The sequence below is a fragment of the Filicampus tigris genome, chromosome 18 (assembly GCF_054856515.1).
Source record: "Filicampus tigris isolate MCC_2025a chromosome 18, RoL_Ftig_1.0, whole genome shotgun sequence".
NCBI classification, from domain to species: Eukaryota; Metazoa; Chordata; class Actinopteri; order Syngnathiformes; family Syngnathidae; genus Filicampus; species Filicampus tigris.
The window spans coordinates 1656977-1675287 of NC_141234.1; the positions used below are offsets into that span (position 1 = coordinate 1656977).

The window sequence follows — 18311 nt, forward strand, 5'->3', positions numbered from 1 at the left end:
GAATGCACGCGAGGAAAAAAAACAAGTCAAGCAGGTTGTTCTAAAAGCCATTTTAATCTCATCTGTCTCATAAATAACACTGAACAAAGCGTCACACTGTGCATAAATATCGGCGTATGTATCTACGTGCTGTTTATTTATGCACTGTCAAATTGTGTGTGTATACGAAAATACAGCATGTGTGTACAGTAATGCACTTAATACCGACCGGGGAAGCGTCATCTTCCCTTCGAGTCACTTGTTGCATAACTAACACAAATTTCTGACAGTCCCAACTCCCCTCCTTCCAAAAGTCCTTTTTTTTTTTTTTCCATCAATGAATACTACCAAAAATCAAATACTCTGCACTTGTCAATTAAAATATCCTAAACACATATGTTATTTATTTATTTATTTTTTTTGGTGTGCATGCCAATCACAAGGGGTTGTGACATCATCACACAGCTCATCAAGATTCATGAGGCAGCGCGACGCAAACAAGGCAAACGCTGGAACAAAAATGTGGACACCCTGCCCAATTCGCTCGATGAAATCAATGCCGTACGTTTTGTTTTTTTGCATGAGGCTATGCAAATATTATTGCTCACGTCAAGACAGGCGGCCAACCGGCGAGACATCAAATAAATAAAAGCACAACAATAAAAAGAGGGATGTCTCATGGAGGAGCCCTTGTGTGTCTTCCACAACACTTTGCGATCATGTCAAAATATCAATAAAAAAAAAAAAAAAAGCTTATTTGCACATTCATTGTTTATTATTTTTTTTAGTGCCCGTGTTGATTGTCAGCTTGTTGTCAGGAAAGTACCACAAAATGAAATCAAAGAAAATATACAAAGAAGTGAGGCTATTGAGGTCAACGCAAAGTTACTCGCAGTTTTTCCAGAGTGAAAAGGGGAAAACGAATATCAGAGAACTCATTGTGACCTTGAGATCAAAGTCGCACAAAATTTTCGACATTTTGTTTGACCATTTTTTTCCTCCTACCTGCGTTTCCGAAATCCGCAATTTCATGATTTTTTGGATTTGTGAACGTACAAGTAAAAGTACGATTTTACGAATGACCAGCTTTACGTTTCATTCGCTCGCACTAGCGCAGATGTTTCTCCACTAAATCGACGACTATGATGACTTTTTCCCACCATTTAATCCTCCCAAATGACCACTTTTATCCCGTTGAATTCATACTAGACCAGGGGTCGGCAACCTGCGGCTGTGCGTGGCTTGGGAAAGTAAATTATAAATGTAAATATAAATTATAAATACACGTTATTTGTCTTCTTGAGTCCCATTTCTTTTTCCACCTCTTTCTTCAGACCTTGCGCAATTTGGGTGATTAGCATTCGCCTCCTTCAGAGACGTTTGACAGCACTTTGACGTTTTCCACCAATCGATTCGAATAGTCCCTCCCTACCTCGTGTGTAATTTGTATGCAATTCTAGCCAATTTAAAGCGGTGACAACAGCAAATACTCCACTAAAGCAGGATCTCACGGCTGCTCTTGATCGCGACATGTGTATGTGTGTGTGTGTGTGTTCCGGATGCGTGTGTGACACAATGCGGAATGCGGAGGCAAGTCTCCGTTGAATTTTAATAAGCACGGGTTAGTGTAGTTCTGAGTGTGTAAAAGGTTGCCGGCCCCTGAGCGAGGTCCTTAAAACGGTCTCTTCAAACAGTTTATGATGCCTTTTTTTTTTCCCCCCTTCAACTTTTATTCTCAAAATTGCAACATTTTCCCTCGACACTTTTCTACTTAATTCTTGTCATAGCACAACTTTTGTCTTTGTAAATGAACATTGTGACAATATCAGCTAAGCCAGTAAACTTTCTCGTACGGCAACTATTATGCGTTCACGATATTACAATTTTTATTTTATTTTTTTAACCATAGTGTACGATTTTATTCTCACAATACTGCAAAGATTGTACAATTTTATTCTTGTAAAACGACTTTTGGTCGTTGTGAATCTGCGTCTGCACGTTTTCTCACACAGCCACGACTTTGCGCTGAGTCGTCTCACCTAAATGTACATTTTTAGTCATGACATTACTACTTTCCTTTCTCATAAAAGTAAGACTTTTTTTCCGCAAAGTTAAGACTTTGTTCTTCTAATCACTACTACGTACTTTGACTTTATTCTCACGATCTTATGATGGTCCCTAAAACTCCTTCGTAGTTTTCAGTACTATTGAGAAAATATGTAAACAAGCAAATGATGGCACGTAAAAAAACTAAAAAGAAAAAAAAAGAAAAATCTCCTCTTCATAGTGTTATTGAGCTTCGTTTCCGACATTCCGAGCAACATTCTGGAATGAACTGAACGCCCTCCTTAAAAAAGGAAAGGAATCACATTGTGGACGTTAAAATGAATCAACGTTTTTTTTTTATACGTTAATAAATGACGGGAAAGGTTTCTCTTTGCACACTTCCGACATTCCTGAGTTTTCCGTCTCAACCGATCGGAGCGAGTCGCCGTCCCAAAAGTAAGACACTTAACTCAAAAGCACGCGACTACAAAGTCACAAAATATGAAAAATGCCCTTGTCGTTATTGATTTTGTCATATATTCTTATTATTGTTATCACGCTTCGTTTTTCGGCTGACGACACACATCGAACCCGACGTCGTAGGAAAAAAAGGTGCATAGGTGGCCATTCATTTTGACACTAAAAATAAAAATCGTTGACATTCAAAGTTATTTCATTGACATCTCTTGAGGTCCCTTCATTGTTAAGTCGCCCCCACCCCCCCCGAAAAAAAACAAACAAAAAAAAAAACAACAACTCTCTCTACCTGCAGGTGCAAGGTCCAACGCCGTTGGTCCGCGTTTGGCGGCATCCAAGCAGGCTCACACCACGTTGACGCTGGCCGCCGCGCGTTTGCCGCAGTACGTGAACCCGACGTGGTTGGCGGACGACGACGACGGCGGCGGCGGCAAACCGTTGGCGTGCGAGGATCGGAACTCCATCTGGCAGGCGGCGATGGCGGCGTTGAGCTCCACCTGAGCGCGGTGCACCACGTAGAACATCAGGCCGATGCTGATCACAATCTGAAAAGAAAGAAAGTCAAAGTTCGCACTCAGCACTTGTACTTCAAAAAAAAAAACAAAAAAAAATGGAGGCCCACCTGCAGACCGAAGACAAAGTAGCCGCTGACGCTCTGCTCGGCGATGGCGTCCTCCATGGTGCGCAACGTGCTGCCCAGGTAGGAGTTGAGCAGCTGGGTGGGCAGCAGGCCCACCGACGACGCCACCAGGTAGTTTGGCAAGGACACGTCTGTGATCTGCAAAGGGCGACATCGCCCAAACGCTCTCGCTTTACAAAATGGACCAACGTGGAAAAAGCCAGCGTCCGGCTCTCTGATGACACGTCGGCTAAAACCCGGCTCGTATCCGACTTGAACTCCAGCCGAGAGTGAAAGGGGGGGGGGGGGGGGCTTGATGAAGTGATGGCGCGCGCGCGCGTGCGCGTGACCTTGGACTCGACCGTGGCTGATAGCAGCGAGCAGGCGCCACGCGATTGCTCCGAGACGGCCCGATGTGCCAAAGCGCATTTATTCTCACATGGTCACGCGCGCCGATGCGTGCCAGCCATTCCTCGCGCTTCTTTTTTTTTTTTTTTTTTTTAGGTTTTCAAACTCCCACCAGAGCAAACGGCTCATTCTCAAACGTTTAGACAACAAAAGCTGACGTGCGAGAGACGAATGCTCTCATTTTTGATGCCGGTTCATCAGCAGTTATCTCTTTTTTTTTTTTTTTTTTCCCCTTCCCACTTCAATCAGTCGAGGATTTCTGAGGCTCACTTGGTCGAATTGCGCAATGGAAGTCAGTCAAAGCACAACACTGAAATTCATCCAAAAAAAAAAAGGGCTTCTTGGAGCTAAATAGTTGATTTCCATTATGATTTCTTCAGACTTTCTCTTTTGATTGGCCTATTGTGTAGAATTTTATTTGATTAGATTTTTTTTTTTACTGCTACCTCAGCTGGAATGCGCTGGGGCCAACCTTTGAACCCGGAGCTACAACTCACCGGCGGTGATCAAAGTTACGGCGACAAACAGAACCCCTCCAGGCGGAATGTAAACCATCTGCCAACCAGCACGTGGACTATTACAGGCATGTCATGCGCTGCCGGAGCGAGCGGACAAACAAGTCTTCCTTGTTTTTCCACGCGAATGACGTGAATGCACGTGACCGAGCGACCGAGCGACCGGACTCTTTCGCTGTCGTGGCCGTTTATATTTGTTCACCGCAATCCAACCGTTGACGCCCACCGACGAATATATCCAAAGTAAAGAACTCTAAAACGGCTAGCAAAGTCTGTCTTGAGTGGCTACTATCTGAACTTGAGTCGTTGCTTATTTACACGAGTCAGCCTTGAAAAAAAAAAAAAAAAAAAAAAAAAAAAAAGGGCAAATGAAAGACAAGTCGACAGCATAAGTGTGCCGCTGGTACATTGCGCTGAAATCGGAGACAGCGTTGACGGCAGCAGTCCTGTCCTGGAGGCTTCTGGCTACATTCGGATTCTTCAGCCACCCCCCCCCCCAACCCCCGCGAAAAGATTTGCACTATTTCCCGTTTACTGACACATCAAAGGAAACAAAAGCGTTGGCTTTCGGCGTTCTCGACTGGAAGGCATCAGTGAGCGTGCAGTAATCAAGGTCAGGAGCGGGGCTGCGCGTCAAAGCCGGAGAAGTGATACCAGAGTCAGCAACGATATGACACTCAAGTCGCAATGTTGCAATAGTTAGGTTGTTATATTGTCAGGAGATTCGATGAGCAAACGCTCGCTGATAAAGGATTGATCGTTGAGCCGTCGCTGAAGTCAAAATAGAGATCAGATTATTTGATCAGCATTTGTACCTCTAAAATGGTCTCTTTAATCAAAACAAAAACTGTGACCTAAATCTTTTTTCCGATTTATTGCCCGTCCCTAGCCTAACTGCTTTTAGTCATTTATGTAAACTACTTTTTATTTCCCTACTTTGCCTTGATTATGTAAACTACTTTTTATTTCCCTACTTTGCTTTGATTATGTAAACTGCTTTTTATTTCTCTACTTTGTGCTTTGAAATGGCTTAAATCCTTTTCCTCTGTAGGTTGCGGTTTGCTTTCAACTGTTGTTTTGTGACTACGGGAAGCCCGTTGAACTACCTTGTGTGAGAAATGCACGATATAAATAAAAGCTGCCTCGGGCTACTCACGGAGAAAACTGCATTTTGGAGTCCAAAGGGGATGGGGGTGAGTCTCGCTAAGGCCACGACTTTGAGTCCGCTGTCCCCCTCCACCACGCGGACGACGGCGCTCAGCCGCTCACTGCCGCCCACCTTGCGCAGCACCCAGTCCGTCAGCAGCCGCTTGCACGCCAGGTGCGCCACGAAGGTGCCGATCAGCACGCCCACCATGACCAGCCCCATGCCCAGCACGAAGCCGTAGAGGTAGCCGGCCGCCACATTGAGCACGATGTAGCCCCAGCCGCACGGGAAGGAGACGCCGATGAAGCCCACCACGAAGAGCAGCGCCCCCACCAGGCTGTCCAGGCCCTCCACCCACAGCAGAAGGTCCTTCAGGTGCTGGCGGACCAGCGCCACCGAGGAGAAGCACAGGCCGGTGAGGATGCACGCCAGGAGGGCGCTCTTCAGGCAGAAGGGGGTGACCAAGCACGGGTGCCGGGGCTCGGCGCCGAGCTCGCCCGCCGCCTCGGGGTCGCCGTCCGCGTCCCCGCCGCACGCCAGCAGTTCGTTCTTGTCGCACTCGTCACCTGCGCCGCTCCTGTGCAACCATCGGTTGAGCTGCATGTGTGCCCTGCCGGCGGCGTGCTTGGCGAGTTTGGCGAGCAGCTGCGCGCCAAGGGGGGACCCCGACAGTGACATTGTTGGCCCTCCAAACGGAAGTGGGCGGCGGCCAGCCGGGACTCCACCTGTCAGCTTTCACCAGCTGCCTTCTTTTTCGTTCATACTGGACACAAACTGGAATTCGCAGACATCATTTGCGGCCAACGAGAAACATGAATTGTCCTTCTGTTGAAAAATATACTTTTAGCTCAGGTGCTGAGGGGTGGTGAACGTGACGTCATCACGTCTCCTGGTACCATGACCCGTACATTTTCGCGGGATCATGGCACGGTCACCGGACGGCAGGAATCAAGGAAGAAGTGAGGGAGGGGGGGGGGGGGGGGGGGATATTGGGAAACGTGTTGGTGAAAACTCACCCTGTCCAGCTTAATGGCGTTAAATCACTGCACGGCTAGCTAGTCGCTGGCTCGCCGCGGGGCTAAAGTCCCCCCGCCACCGTATCAAAGCCATTCCGTCAAAATGGCCCCCCGAAGATTACAAAACATGCGCTTTATCCTTTGTTTGTCTTCCTGTCAACAACATGAGCGCGTCATTTGCCGCTGCTTGGTCTTCTTCTACTTGTTGTCGTTGCTCCAAGCGCAGCTGTTTAGTGTCCCAGATGCCAAGCGAGTAGCAACTGCCGCGCACGTGACCACAAAGCCGCCTCTTCTCGGGGCCTGACGGACCAATCACAGCGCTCCCGTCTGACATCGCGAGACTTGGCCACGAGGGACGATTTGTTTTCGTGGTGTTCTCGTTACCTTTCAACCTTGCTGCCTTCCACAGAAGCAAAAGTAACGCGCGGGTATTATTTACGTAACGCGCATACCGTCACAGATTACACACTTTATATTAGTATAATTGTTTGTTTATTTAAACTAATTGACGCGTAGCCTTAATCTCACACCTAGCCCGAAATGCATATTGAGCACATCGGTGAAATGCTCATGGCCTCTTGAACACACTAATACATATAATTGTATTACATAACTCTTTATATTTACTCTTATGTTATCTAGGTACTACATTGCAGCTTTGCCATTCCGTGTGCTATCGCCGATTAATTATTATACACGCTGGTGTGTACTCTGACCTATGTACACGGAAAAAAAATACTAAACAATTAGATTTTAATCATCTCCCAAGAGAATATATATTTATTTTTGGTTCGTAGTTTTTACAATAGGTTGCATTTGGTTTTGTTGCGAACCTAATCATGATTTGTGTTACAGAAAATGAATGAATGAGGAAAGTTTGTGTACTATCGCAGGCGTCTACGAGATAGCGCTATTTCACAGTTTATCACCTACCCCCATTGCGCAATCGCTTATAATTAATTTGGGGAGGTATTTATGAGTTCACCTGTGGTTTTTGTTACTTTAAAGAAGGTATTTTTCGAAAAGAAATTCCGATATTGGTAATACGGAGCACTGTCAGCCACCATAGGAAAAATGCGGATATTAATCGTAATACACGGCATTTAGAGAAAAATATATATTTAAAATATGAAATAAAAGGAGTGAATATCATGATAATATCAATAATGGACAAGCTAGGAACTCATATGTGAATGCCATAGCAAGAGAGCAAAAAATAGCATACAACAGCGCATTGAGGCTTTTTTCGGCAAGAGACATTAAATTTTCGAAAAAAAATGTCTAAAAGATGTGTCAAAAGAATTAAATTAGTCAACATTTGGAGTTTAGAAATTTTACTCACGCTTTTGCGTCAATTGAACCTGACATAACCGGATTTTAGCATGAGTTGCTGTCAAAATAAAAGTGCCTTTCACTGGTGCTGTTTCAAATGGGACGTTTTCACTCGAAACCATACAGCTAAAGAATTGCCAGGTGCTTTATTTCCAAATATTCCAAATAATCTTGTTAAATTGGCCACAGCAGCATCGAAACAGTTCAATTTTCTGAGCTAAAACGATAGCTTTTATTCAAAAGGGAAGTGGTGTGGGAGTATTTCCAGGAGTTTGACGACTTGCAGAGTGGCTGCTTGTGATCGCCGACAGAAAACGAGAAGCGGAGCGCAGCTTCATTCAGTCAATCACATTCCTGCGCAGTTGATAAGACGGGGGAAAAAAAACAATATTCGATATTTTTGACGATGGATTGTTCAGAGGAAGTGCCACCTGTGTGCGAGGAGCCTGGCATCCAGATTGAGCTGAAAAAGGGAATGTCCATTTTCATTGATGTAAGTAGAAACATTCTTTTTTATTGTTAGAAGTAATTTGCCTTGTAGACAACCCATAAAACAAATAAGAATAAAAAACATGTAAAAAAAAAAATTAGTTTTAGGTTATGGTTGGCTTGAATTTTCTATCCTTTGATTTCCTGCAGATGACACCAATATTACATTCAATAAATATAGAAATGAAGATTTAGTAGGCGGACCTTATGATAGTCGCTCCTTAAACCTGTGCGTGTGTGTGTGTGTGGGTGTGTGTGTGCGTGTGTATGTTTCTGACTGGGTCTCATTCAAATTGGCGAGTAGGAGTTTGTCAAATTCACGAAATTTACCTAAAATGGCCAATTTGAATTTAAAGCAAAATGGCCGACTTCCTGTTTAATTTCTGACATGGGTCCTTGAGAGTTTTTTTGCGCGCGTTATCACGATAGATTGATCCCAAGCCAGCCGCATGTAAGTCAGCTATGTGAACCACTACACGACCCCAGTAGCCCACCAAACTTGCTGTGTGTTTTACAAACTCTGACGACAAGTTGGAGACCAATCCCCAGTCAAGTCACAGGAGGATCGAAAATGGGCGTGCTGAGTTGGAATCAGTCTCACGGCAACTGCATGGAAAGTCGGCTACGTGAACCACTACACGACCAACACTCCGCCTAATGTCTTATCTTTTTTTTGTCAATACCGAAGCTCAACTTCGACTGATTGGCAGTCAGGAATGAGGCCCATTTGGAATTGATCTCACACCAACTGCAGGAAAAATATTTACGTGAACCACGACAGAACCAACGTATAGGCTAGCTAAACATTGTTGCTAGTAGTAATAGTAACGCGTTTGCGGGGGTCCGGGCGCATGTTGCGCCGATGAGTGAGTGAAGCGGGTGATGTCATTTTCCCGATTGATGCGTTCAAAGGCAGCGTGGTCAACCCACTTTTATGTCCAATGTGGGACATGCACATCAATAATTGAACAACCCAGCGCTTTGACCGTGACAACGATCACACGCGCGCGCGCACACACACACAGTCACACACACAGTCACACACACGCAACTTTGATGATTTGTCACCTGCGTTTTCTGTCTTACAGATTTTGCGGCGAGCAGACAAAAACGGTAAGCACGTCTTCCCACTCGTCTTGTCTTCTTCCTGATTATGACGAGAACAAGATAGTCTGGGCGATATTCAGATGGTGATTCTCCGCTGATGGCCGGTTTCCATGGAGACAGCAAAGTGACCAGACCCATCGCCGTCGGAGCTTTTCATTAAGAAACACTGGCAAACAAAAAAAATACGACGCACTAGAAATTACTTACACTACACGTGGACTTCTATTGGATAACTGGAAGATACATAAACATAATTTGTTTAAATATGTCACTTAAAAGAAGTCACATCGGAACTGTAATGCTAAAAAAATATATATAATCATTTTCAAATCAAACTATACAAACATTATTTTTTGTAAAGGGCCTTGGGCTGGCGCCAACTTTGGACCGCGACCCCCGGGGAAGGTCAGCGGCGGCACACGGAGCGTCTTCCTTTTGTCGCGTCGAAGCGGAAAGCTGCTGCTGGAGCAGCTCGGGGTTGTTTTTTTATCCTTCACACTCGCGTTCTAAAATCAGAAGTCGTTGCACGTCCCTTCGGACTCTGCGTGTTAATTGTTGCCTTCCGAGGTGTCTAAAGGACTGCTGATTTTTTTTTTTTTTTTTTTTGCAAACAATCTTGTGTGATGAACAAGGTAGAATAATACAAGCACTTGGTTTCACTTTTATATTTAAGACAGAGCACCAGTTCAAATGCGACATTGGGTGCAAAATCGTGTATGTAAATCAGTTCACCATATGCGACACATGGAGCTGTTTTTCTTCCTTTGTTACATCGTTAGCCTAACAGCATAATTGGCTGTCATTTCTTAATGAAAACGAGAAAAAACAAATCTACAAATTGAGCAGACAGGAAGAGTCCGGTTGCTTCGATTTAACCTTTGTGAATGTATGCAGACGCACAGGAAAAAAACAACAACACGTTTTTAGCAAGCACATTGATATTTTTTTTTATTGGTTTTATAACCCAAAGGTCACAACGACATAAGCAATTATGCTATTCGGCTAACAATATGCAATTTGCGTATTTCATACAGAGCACGAATTCAATTGCAAAATCATGAAATGTCATAAGAAAGTCAGTTTAGCCTAATGCTAACAAACAATGCAAGATGCCATTGACACGCTAGTGATTAGCATCCATGTGGCGGTTGCCCTTTAAGCAATGGATATTTGAACTCCCAGGCGTATATTCTTGATCGTCTGCGAAGACCGAGTAATATTATTGCATCTGACTAAGGAGTTGTGACTGTCTCCATGCATATTCATGCGTAATTTCACACTCAGTTTTTATGATGTGGCTCTCCGTCGCCCCCAGACGATGGCAAGCTGTCCTTCGACGAGTTCAGGGCCTACTTCTCGGACGGCGTCCTGACGCCAGAGGAACTGAAGGAGCTCTTCCACGCCATCGACAGCCACCACACGGAGTGAGTCGCCGTCATGTCGTCTTTTGCTAATCCCAACGCACCTTTGAGCGACGCGCAGGGCTCCGTCAAAAAGCTTGAACTCAATCTTTCAATCACAAGTAAGCCAAGCCACATGAAATATTCAGAGGCGTCGGTGCGCAAAATGAATCCCTCCGGAAATGATCATTGCCTCGGCCAAAGAAGGGAGATTTGGTGCGTGGGCGTGTGCTTGTTTGCACGCCGCTTCCTTTCTGCAATTTGGGATTTCCGCTAATGGGGGGCGTGCTATTCTTTAAAAAAAAAAGTCAGATCAGATCATTTGGGTTTATGGAGGGGTACATGGACTTTTAGAGACGCTGAAAGTCTTCTGAAATCACGTTAGCGTAATGCTAACATATAATGGGAAACGCCATTGTTAGGCTAATGAAACTAGCAAGTTGTAAACCTTATAAAAACCTGCATTTTATGTCGTGGTTGATTTTGTTTGTTTCACCTTTTAAAAATATTTATGAATTTATTTGATTTCATCATCGATTGCGACAGTCAACTCACGCTATTTGCGGGAGAGAGGGGCCGGCCTGTACATTTTTTTTTTTTTTTTTTTAACTGGAGCTTTTCTAAGAATTGTACGTGTGCTGCTCTGATTGATTTTGATGACATCACTGTGTGTGTTTACACTCCAGCAACGTGGACACAGATGAACTCTGTGGTAAGTGAACTTGATTTTTGTATCTTTTTCTTTCTTTTTTTTTTGTATCACGTGCAAACGCGTCTTGACGTCGCGCGTGGCTGCAAGGACACGCTCCTCGCTTGGCGCGCGGCCGAGGCGCCCGCCGCGGGCTGCGCTACCGATGCTATTTCCAGCACCAGCACCTGCAATCACCGTGTCACCTTTGTGGATGTCAACAGCCTCACTTTTTTTTTTTGTGTCGTTTTCTTTGAAGAGTACTTCTCGCAGCACCTCGGGGAATACAAGAATGTTCTGGCTGCCCTGGAGGACCTCAACATGTCCATATTGAAGGCCATGGACAAGACCAAGAAGGCGAGAGACCTTCAAATACAACAAATAGGGCTGCCACAAATGCTAGTTTTGAGAAGGCGTCTATGAACCATATTTGTTCATGACGTGGGGGGACCATTTTTGCGAACCAAAGTGGGAACCCCATTTGGCAACTAAATTGGGAAACTATTTGATTTTTAGTATTTGGTGACAGAAATTGGAAGCATATTTGGTCATCGATGTGGAGGAGCATTTCAGTTCATCCAAGCCGGAAACATTTTTAGTAGCTGGAAGGAGAAACGATATTTTGAATGAGGCTCCCATATGTGATTGTTACGCAGTGATGCGAGTTCATGTTTATGTGCGTGCGCGTATTCAAACGCGCCCCGCTGCATTTGTGCCGAGTGTTTTTTTTTTAATTTGTGGCTCATGTATTCGCAAACGAGTGCGTGGGTGCTGGAACGAGATCGAAAGAGCCAACGTGTCTCGCACGAACGCAGGCGCGTGTAAACATGCCGACGTTATTCACACGTGTGCACACCCGCACTTGCCGACTCTCTGAGAAAAAGTAACACAGGCCTGATCAATAGTAGGCACCTTGAGTTCCCAAATATGGTTCCCACTGACTTCATAGTTCCCACACAGGTTACCAAATACTTAGCTAACAACAATGGCTCCCTTTTAGGTTACCAAACGTTGTCCCAGATGGGTTGCAAAATGTGGTTCCCGCTCCAGTTACCACAAGCGGTTCCCCCGTAGTTTACCGAATGTGGTCCACACTTTGGCTACCAGATGTCGTTCCCATTTTGGTCACCAAATATAGTTCCCACCTCGGTTACCAATCATTTCCAAATGATTCTTTTCGTACGCCAAATATTGTTTGCCGCTTCAGTTGCCACAAAGGGTTCCCAAATTGTCCGCAGATTGACGCAAAGGAGCTCATCCGAACAACAACTGCGCTCCGTTGATTTCATCTTGGCACCCGCACGCGGATGAAACTTAATGGATTTCCGACCCTGCGGGCCCGACTTTAATTAGACCTTGAGTGACTGCGAGTCGGCGTGTCGAGCGCCCCGTCCTCCCGCGCGCTTATTATTGTTTTGCAATTGTTTTTTTTTTTTTTTCTTCTCCTTGCGATTGACAGGATTATCAGGAGTCCACCCACCTGGAGCAGTTTGTGACCCGCTTCCTGCTGAAGGAGACGACCAATCAGCTGCACTCGCTGCAGAGCTCGCTGGAATGCGCCATGGAGACCACGGCCGAGCAGACGCGCCGGGAAAAGTGAGAAAGTGACCGTCTGGTTTGTCCAAGTGCCACCTCCCGCGGGCAGAATGTTTGAGCTCCTTTTGAACCGCAGAGAAGTAAAAGATGAAGGTCAGCGCGCGGCAGTGCGACACGCGTCGATAAAACTGTTGCCATGGCGGCCGGCGGCATCCCAGCTCGTCTCGTCAGGGGGATTATTGATAACCCAGCCTTTAAATCTAGATTTAGACGCAACAAAACCACAGCAAATATTCAAAACATTTCTTACCCAATATTTTCCGACTACGTTTTCTGGAAAAAGAATTGAGTTAGTTGAGTTAGAGCGACAGTACTAAATTAGTTTGTGACTTAAATTGAAATTAGGGTTAGCAATTGTTACTATTGTCGTTCCCACCTTGGTTCCCGCTTAAACTGCCAAATACGGTTCTCGTTTTAGGTCACACGAATGGTTCTCATTAAGATGGTTACCGCTTGGGTCGTCATTTATGGTTCCCACCTCAATTATCACGTATGGTTCTCTTTTAGGTTACCAAATATGGTTCTGTTTCAAGAGAAAAAAAAAATCAGCTATTTGAATTGATAAAGATAGTTCCCACTTTACCATGAATGGTTCCCAATTTGCTGACCAAGAAAGGTTCAACGAACAATATGGTTTTCACTTGAATTACCAAAAATACCAACATGGTTGCCACTTAAAGAGGAAGTCAACGCAAACATTTTTTTTTTTCCAAGAATACGTCCTATGCAAGCCCACTAGCTCAGATTCAGAAAACAGGTCAGCCGTGATTGGTCGTCGTGAGCAGTTGTGATGTCATTTTCAGTCGACAGAAGAGAAAATGGCCGCCCCCAGAGATGGCTAACGACGAGTGGATTAACACTTATTCTACAAACGCAGTATTGATCAGAATGCCGTGTTTCAACGAGTGGGCCTGCTGGGAACATATTCTTGAAAAAAATATGTTTGCGTTGACTTCCACTTTAAGTTGCCTAATCTGGTTCCTGCTTGAATGAACTAAATTGATTCCTCACTTCAGTTACCAAGCAGGGTTGCCACATAGGTTACGCGAGAGAGTTCACACTTCAGTTAGCGAATACTTGATAATATCAAATATTTTCCCACTGCAGTGACCCAAAATGTTTCAAGTGAGTAAAATGGTTCCCCCGTTTCTGTTTGCACTTGAGTTACTTTTGTTTGCACGCCTGATAAATGGCCGAAGGCAGCGTCATTTGTGTGTGCTGGGTTGGCATTGCCTTCACAATGCCCTCGTCCTTTTCTCGCCGTCACTCATCACATCTCCTCTCGGTTTTCGCTCTCATGTCAGTGTGAGGGTCCCCGGCGCCCAGAGCTGCGTCGCTTCTTCCTCCAGCATTTGGTCTCCCTCTTCTTGAAACCGGCAAAAATTCCCCCTCGGCAAATCCGAACCCGCCGGCGGCGTACTTGTGAGAGGACCCGGAGTGGCTCGAAATTGCTTTCCGTGGTCACTTTGAGACGTGTGAAAATACAACATGCAAAGCCTCTTGTTGCGCTTAGCTTCTTTTTTTTTTTTTTTTTTTTAATTTAAGTCTGAGGGGGTTCTGAGTGTCACTTGGAGCAATTAAAGCTTGTCGCCCGGAATAAGACGGCGTGGGCGGACAAACGGGGCCATTAGCACCTCCGCCCACACTTGAGCGCCGCCGAGACTCGCTTGTCGACCGGCTAATGAATTCATCACAACGCCGCTTTGACTGTGTTATGTTAAGAAACTAGGAGCTCGCGCGGAGGCAAATATTTGTCACGAAAAACGCGGTTTGATCCTACAGGCACGGTCCAGCTAAACCCGAGGTTTTGTCCATCCAGTGGTCGGGTCGTCGCTCCAACCGGAGACTCCAGAGGAACAACAGCCTGTCCCCCAACAATCCCATCATGAGTCTTGTCAACTCGGGTAAGGCCAAGCTTGCCACTTCTCCGGGTACAATATGAGATACTGTACCTGTACTTTACACAAAGATACTTTTAGTAGTAGATACGAACTGGACCTGATCCAGGAGAGATGCTAGCAGTTAGGCACTGAAGCTTGTCCGTAGCCAGCAGGCACCTACCCGATTCAGAAGTGGAGAAACTACAGATGGTTACTCAACATTTGGTATCTAGAACAGATGCTAGCATGGGGGCTACCTGTCTGTAAGCAGACAACTACCTGAACGTGCAAAGAAGCTGCTACCAGACCTGAGCGCCATCTAGAGGAGAAACTCGTAGGCGGCTCCTAGAACTGGACCTGATTGGAAAGAGATGCTAGGACCCGGCGGTTACTCGATCTAGAGGGGACGCTAGCAGGCAGCAACTTGATCCAGAAGAGGTACAAGGAAGCTGCTGCTAGACCTGAACCCCATCTAGAAGAAGTACTCGCAGGCAGTCCACCAGGGATTGACCCAATTGAGGAGATTTGCTGATGGGTGGCAAGCCAATCTAGAAAAGATACAAGCTAGTGGCTACGCAGTCTGGACAACGCGGTCGTGGGAGACTACTGGATTCAGAAGTGGCTTCAGGAGCTGGACCTGACTGAGAAGAGGTACTGGCAGGCGATTACCTTAGCGGGAAGTGATCCGGAAAAAGTTGGACTCTTTCTAGAAGAATTGCAAGCAGGAAGCTAGCAGAACTGGAGCCCAACTCGAACAGGTGCTAGCAGGTGGCTACCAAATCCAGAAGAGATGCTCACAGGCAGCTACCAAAGATTGAGCCCATCTGAAAGAGAAACTAGCAGCAAAAAGTAAATAAATAAAAGGTTTCTGAAGGAGAATCTTTTCATCCCGTCTCATTTTCCCGTTTTTTTCTACCAGGTGCGTTTGAGGAGGAGAGCCACTGGACAGTTCAAGTGAACAGGCTGCAGAAGCTCATCGACCGCCTGGAACAAAAGGTTCGTCTACCTTCTTGCCATTGTTCACTTTTTCTTTTTTTTTTTAAATTTCCCATCTGCGTCTGTACCCCCCAATTACGGCACGTGTGCATGTTGAACAATGTGAACGAATGCCACACGCCCACGTGGACGCTGCATGTACGTAACGTGCTTAAAATAGATGGAAAACATAGCTACATTGGATAAAAAGGCTGAGCAGGAAATCCAGAAGTGTGAATCTTGGAAATGTGCTCCAAAAACAGCAGAAATCCAAATAACGTTTGACACATTCATACAAGATATATACAAATATGTCGATAAAAGTTACAATGAGTGTTTGTTACCATGCGATATCATTCGATTTCCCTCATGGACTTGTCGATCGATGGCGCTTATGGTTTGTAATAATCGCGTTAAGCGCATTAGCATCAGCGCACGCCATCACTCGTCTGCGTCCTTGCCCGCAGGAGATCCGCCTGGAACCCGTCGAAGACGACGTCCCAGAGAGCAAGCTGGTGCGTTCTTGCCACATCTTCCTCCTCGTGTCATCTCCCCAAGTGGTGGTGATGATGATGATGATGATGTGTGGTTGTCATGGCGACGGCACTTTTTCCCCTGACACCTTGTCTTGGCGGCGTGTGCGGACAGCACATCCTGATCGTGCAGAGGCAGCTGTCCGTGCTGGAGGACGAGCTGGAGGAGTTTCGTGTGGCGCTCAGACACTACATGGACTCCGCCAGCACTCAGACCGGATGTCTACAGTCAGTGCACGCTCACATTGGCCCACGAGAGGAAGGACACGTGCATGGATGAGTGGATGGGAAGGTTGATGGCTGAATGGATGGATGGATGGATTGATTGATGGCTGAATGAACAGCTCCCCTACTTTGTTTCGTAGTCTCAAGACGAATCATAAATCAACGTGCGAGTGAAATGCACACAAATGCGTGGCAGTGCTCATGATGAGTGAGGCGCAACAACTATTAGCGTGTTTGCACGCTTTTCACCCAACATCGCCTCTCTCTTTCTCTCTGTGTGTGTGCTGTCACTTTGAGTTTGGACAAGAGGCAGCGGCCTCAAGCGTCCGCTGACATTTAACACACGAGACGCTGCCAGCGCAACGTGTTCAGGCTTGAGACGGCCCTGACGGACGTCAGGCTGTTTACACATTTTGGGGCTGTGACGTAACATGCGTGACGCTGATTCATGATGATGATGATGACGACAAGGCACGCGCTCTGTTGTTTGCGCAGCGTGGCGCTTCAGCGGCTGGCTAACGAGTCGCGCTTCATCCTCTACGAATTCTGGGAGCACAACAACGTGTGGAAGAAGTAAGTGTGTTCGCCTCGCCCTCCTCGAGTGATACGTTGGACTTGCCAGTTGAATTCCCGCCGCGACCGCGCTCTAAACTCAAATTTTCAAATCAACGTTCAATGATTGAAGCGAATGGAAATGCCTTTAACTTGTGGGGTGGTGGTCAGATGTGAAGCTCGCTGCTGCCATCTAGTGGCAGAGCGACTGAAGGTCGCGCAAGTCAAATGAATGTGTTTCTTGGTTATATTTTGTACGTGTTGTGTAGCCACTTGCAGAGCAACTCCAGCAAGACCTTCCAGAGGGCCAACGTGGACTTCCTGGAGACCCCCGAGACCGTCACCACCATGCTGCTGCCGGGTACCACCTCATACTCTATCATCACGTCACTTCATGCAATTGTCATTTCAAATGTTGTATCACTTTTTTTTTTTTTTCAAATCTAACGTTTTTGTCCAATTTTTGTTTGGAATTTTCAAATATTTTATAGTACCAATGTGCCGTATTCAAAGATGTTGAATGTCAATTTGTATCAAAATTGCAATTATCATCAATATTTTAATATACCAAATGTATTTTTTTGCATTCTTTTTTTGTATTTTTAGCATTTATTTTCATTCTAAGAACAAATTGCATGTTTCACAAGCTATTTAAATTATTTGTTAAATTAAAATTTAAAACATTAAATGTATATGTATTTAATTGCATAACATTTTATGTACTTAATGGCATTTTTATTCATTTCCAATATTGATTCTTCCTTTTGCATTGTATATCTTTGTTTCATAAAGTAATGTATTTTTATTATTTCATTGCTACTTTCTATTGACACTTCTGTCTGTTTCAGCTTCCTGGTGGGTCCTCAACAACAACTGAGGAGCCGTCACTCACAATTGTTGCACACACACACGCACATTTATGACGTCATAATCCTTAACATAATTTAGTTTGTTCTTTGGATAAAACACTAAGTATAAAATACTTTTGATGACGCACTTAAAAAAAAAAAAAGAAAAACTATGACCCCCGACGTTCCGGGGTTAGGCGTGACGTCATTGTTGCGCTTGAGTTTCAGAGATTGTAGCAGCAGTACACGATTATATAGAAAATACATTATTCCAACACACGACTGTGTCTTTTGTGCATATTTAACGTTGCTAAAGCTTAAAACACGTGAAATAAAATATATAATTGTGTAAGATCGTGTTTGTTTTCTTTTACCTTCCAACTTCTTGAAATGATGCATTTGTCTCCACACGGCGGCGACTAGTGGTACTGCAAGTAAATTCTCATCATCTCGGCGACACGTATTTTACCTTTAAATGA

General features: G+C 45.2%; 2 protein-coding genes across 2 annotated transcripts; one reads left to right on the plus strand and one right to left on the minus strand.

The window, feature by feature from the left end:
* Positions 1–35: 35 nt before the first annotated feature.
* tmem64 (transmembrane protein 64) lies at positions 36–6496 on the minus strand. The gene is made up of 3 exons (XM_086015501.1): positions 5201–6496; positions 3125–3280; positions 36–3047 (listed from the first exon to the last, which is right to left on the minus strand). The coding sequence occupies exons 1-3, from the start codon at positions 5867–5869 to the stop codon at positions 2847–2849; spliced, it is 1026 nt and encodes a 341-aa protein (XP_085871627.1). The 5' UTR covers positions 5870–6496; the 3' UTR covers positions 36–2846.
* Positions 6199–18184, plus strand: necab1 (N-terminal EF-hand calcium binding protein 1). The gene is made up of 13 exons (XM_086015500.1): positions 6199–8032; positions 9117–9141; positions 10451–10559; positions 11222–11247; positions 11483–11580; positions 12683–12819; positions 14602–14723; positions 15619–15695; positions 16142–16189; positions 16323–16435; positions 16928–17005; positions 17254–17345; positions 17833–18184. The coding sequence occupies exons 1-13, from the start codon at positions 7946–7948 to the stop codon at positions 17859–17861; spliced, it is 1041 nt and encodes a 346-aa protein (XP_085871626.1). The 5' UTR covers positions 6199–7945; the 3' UTR covers positions 17862–18184.
* Positions 18185–18311: the final 127 nt, after the last annotated feature.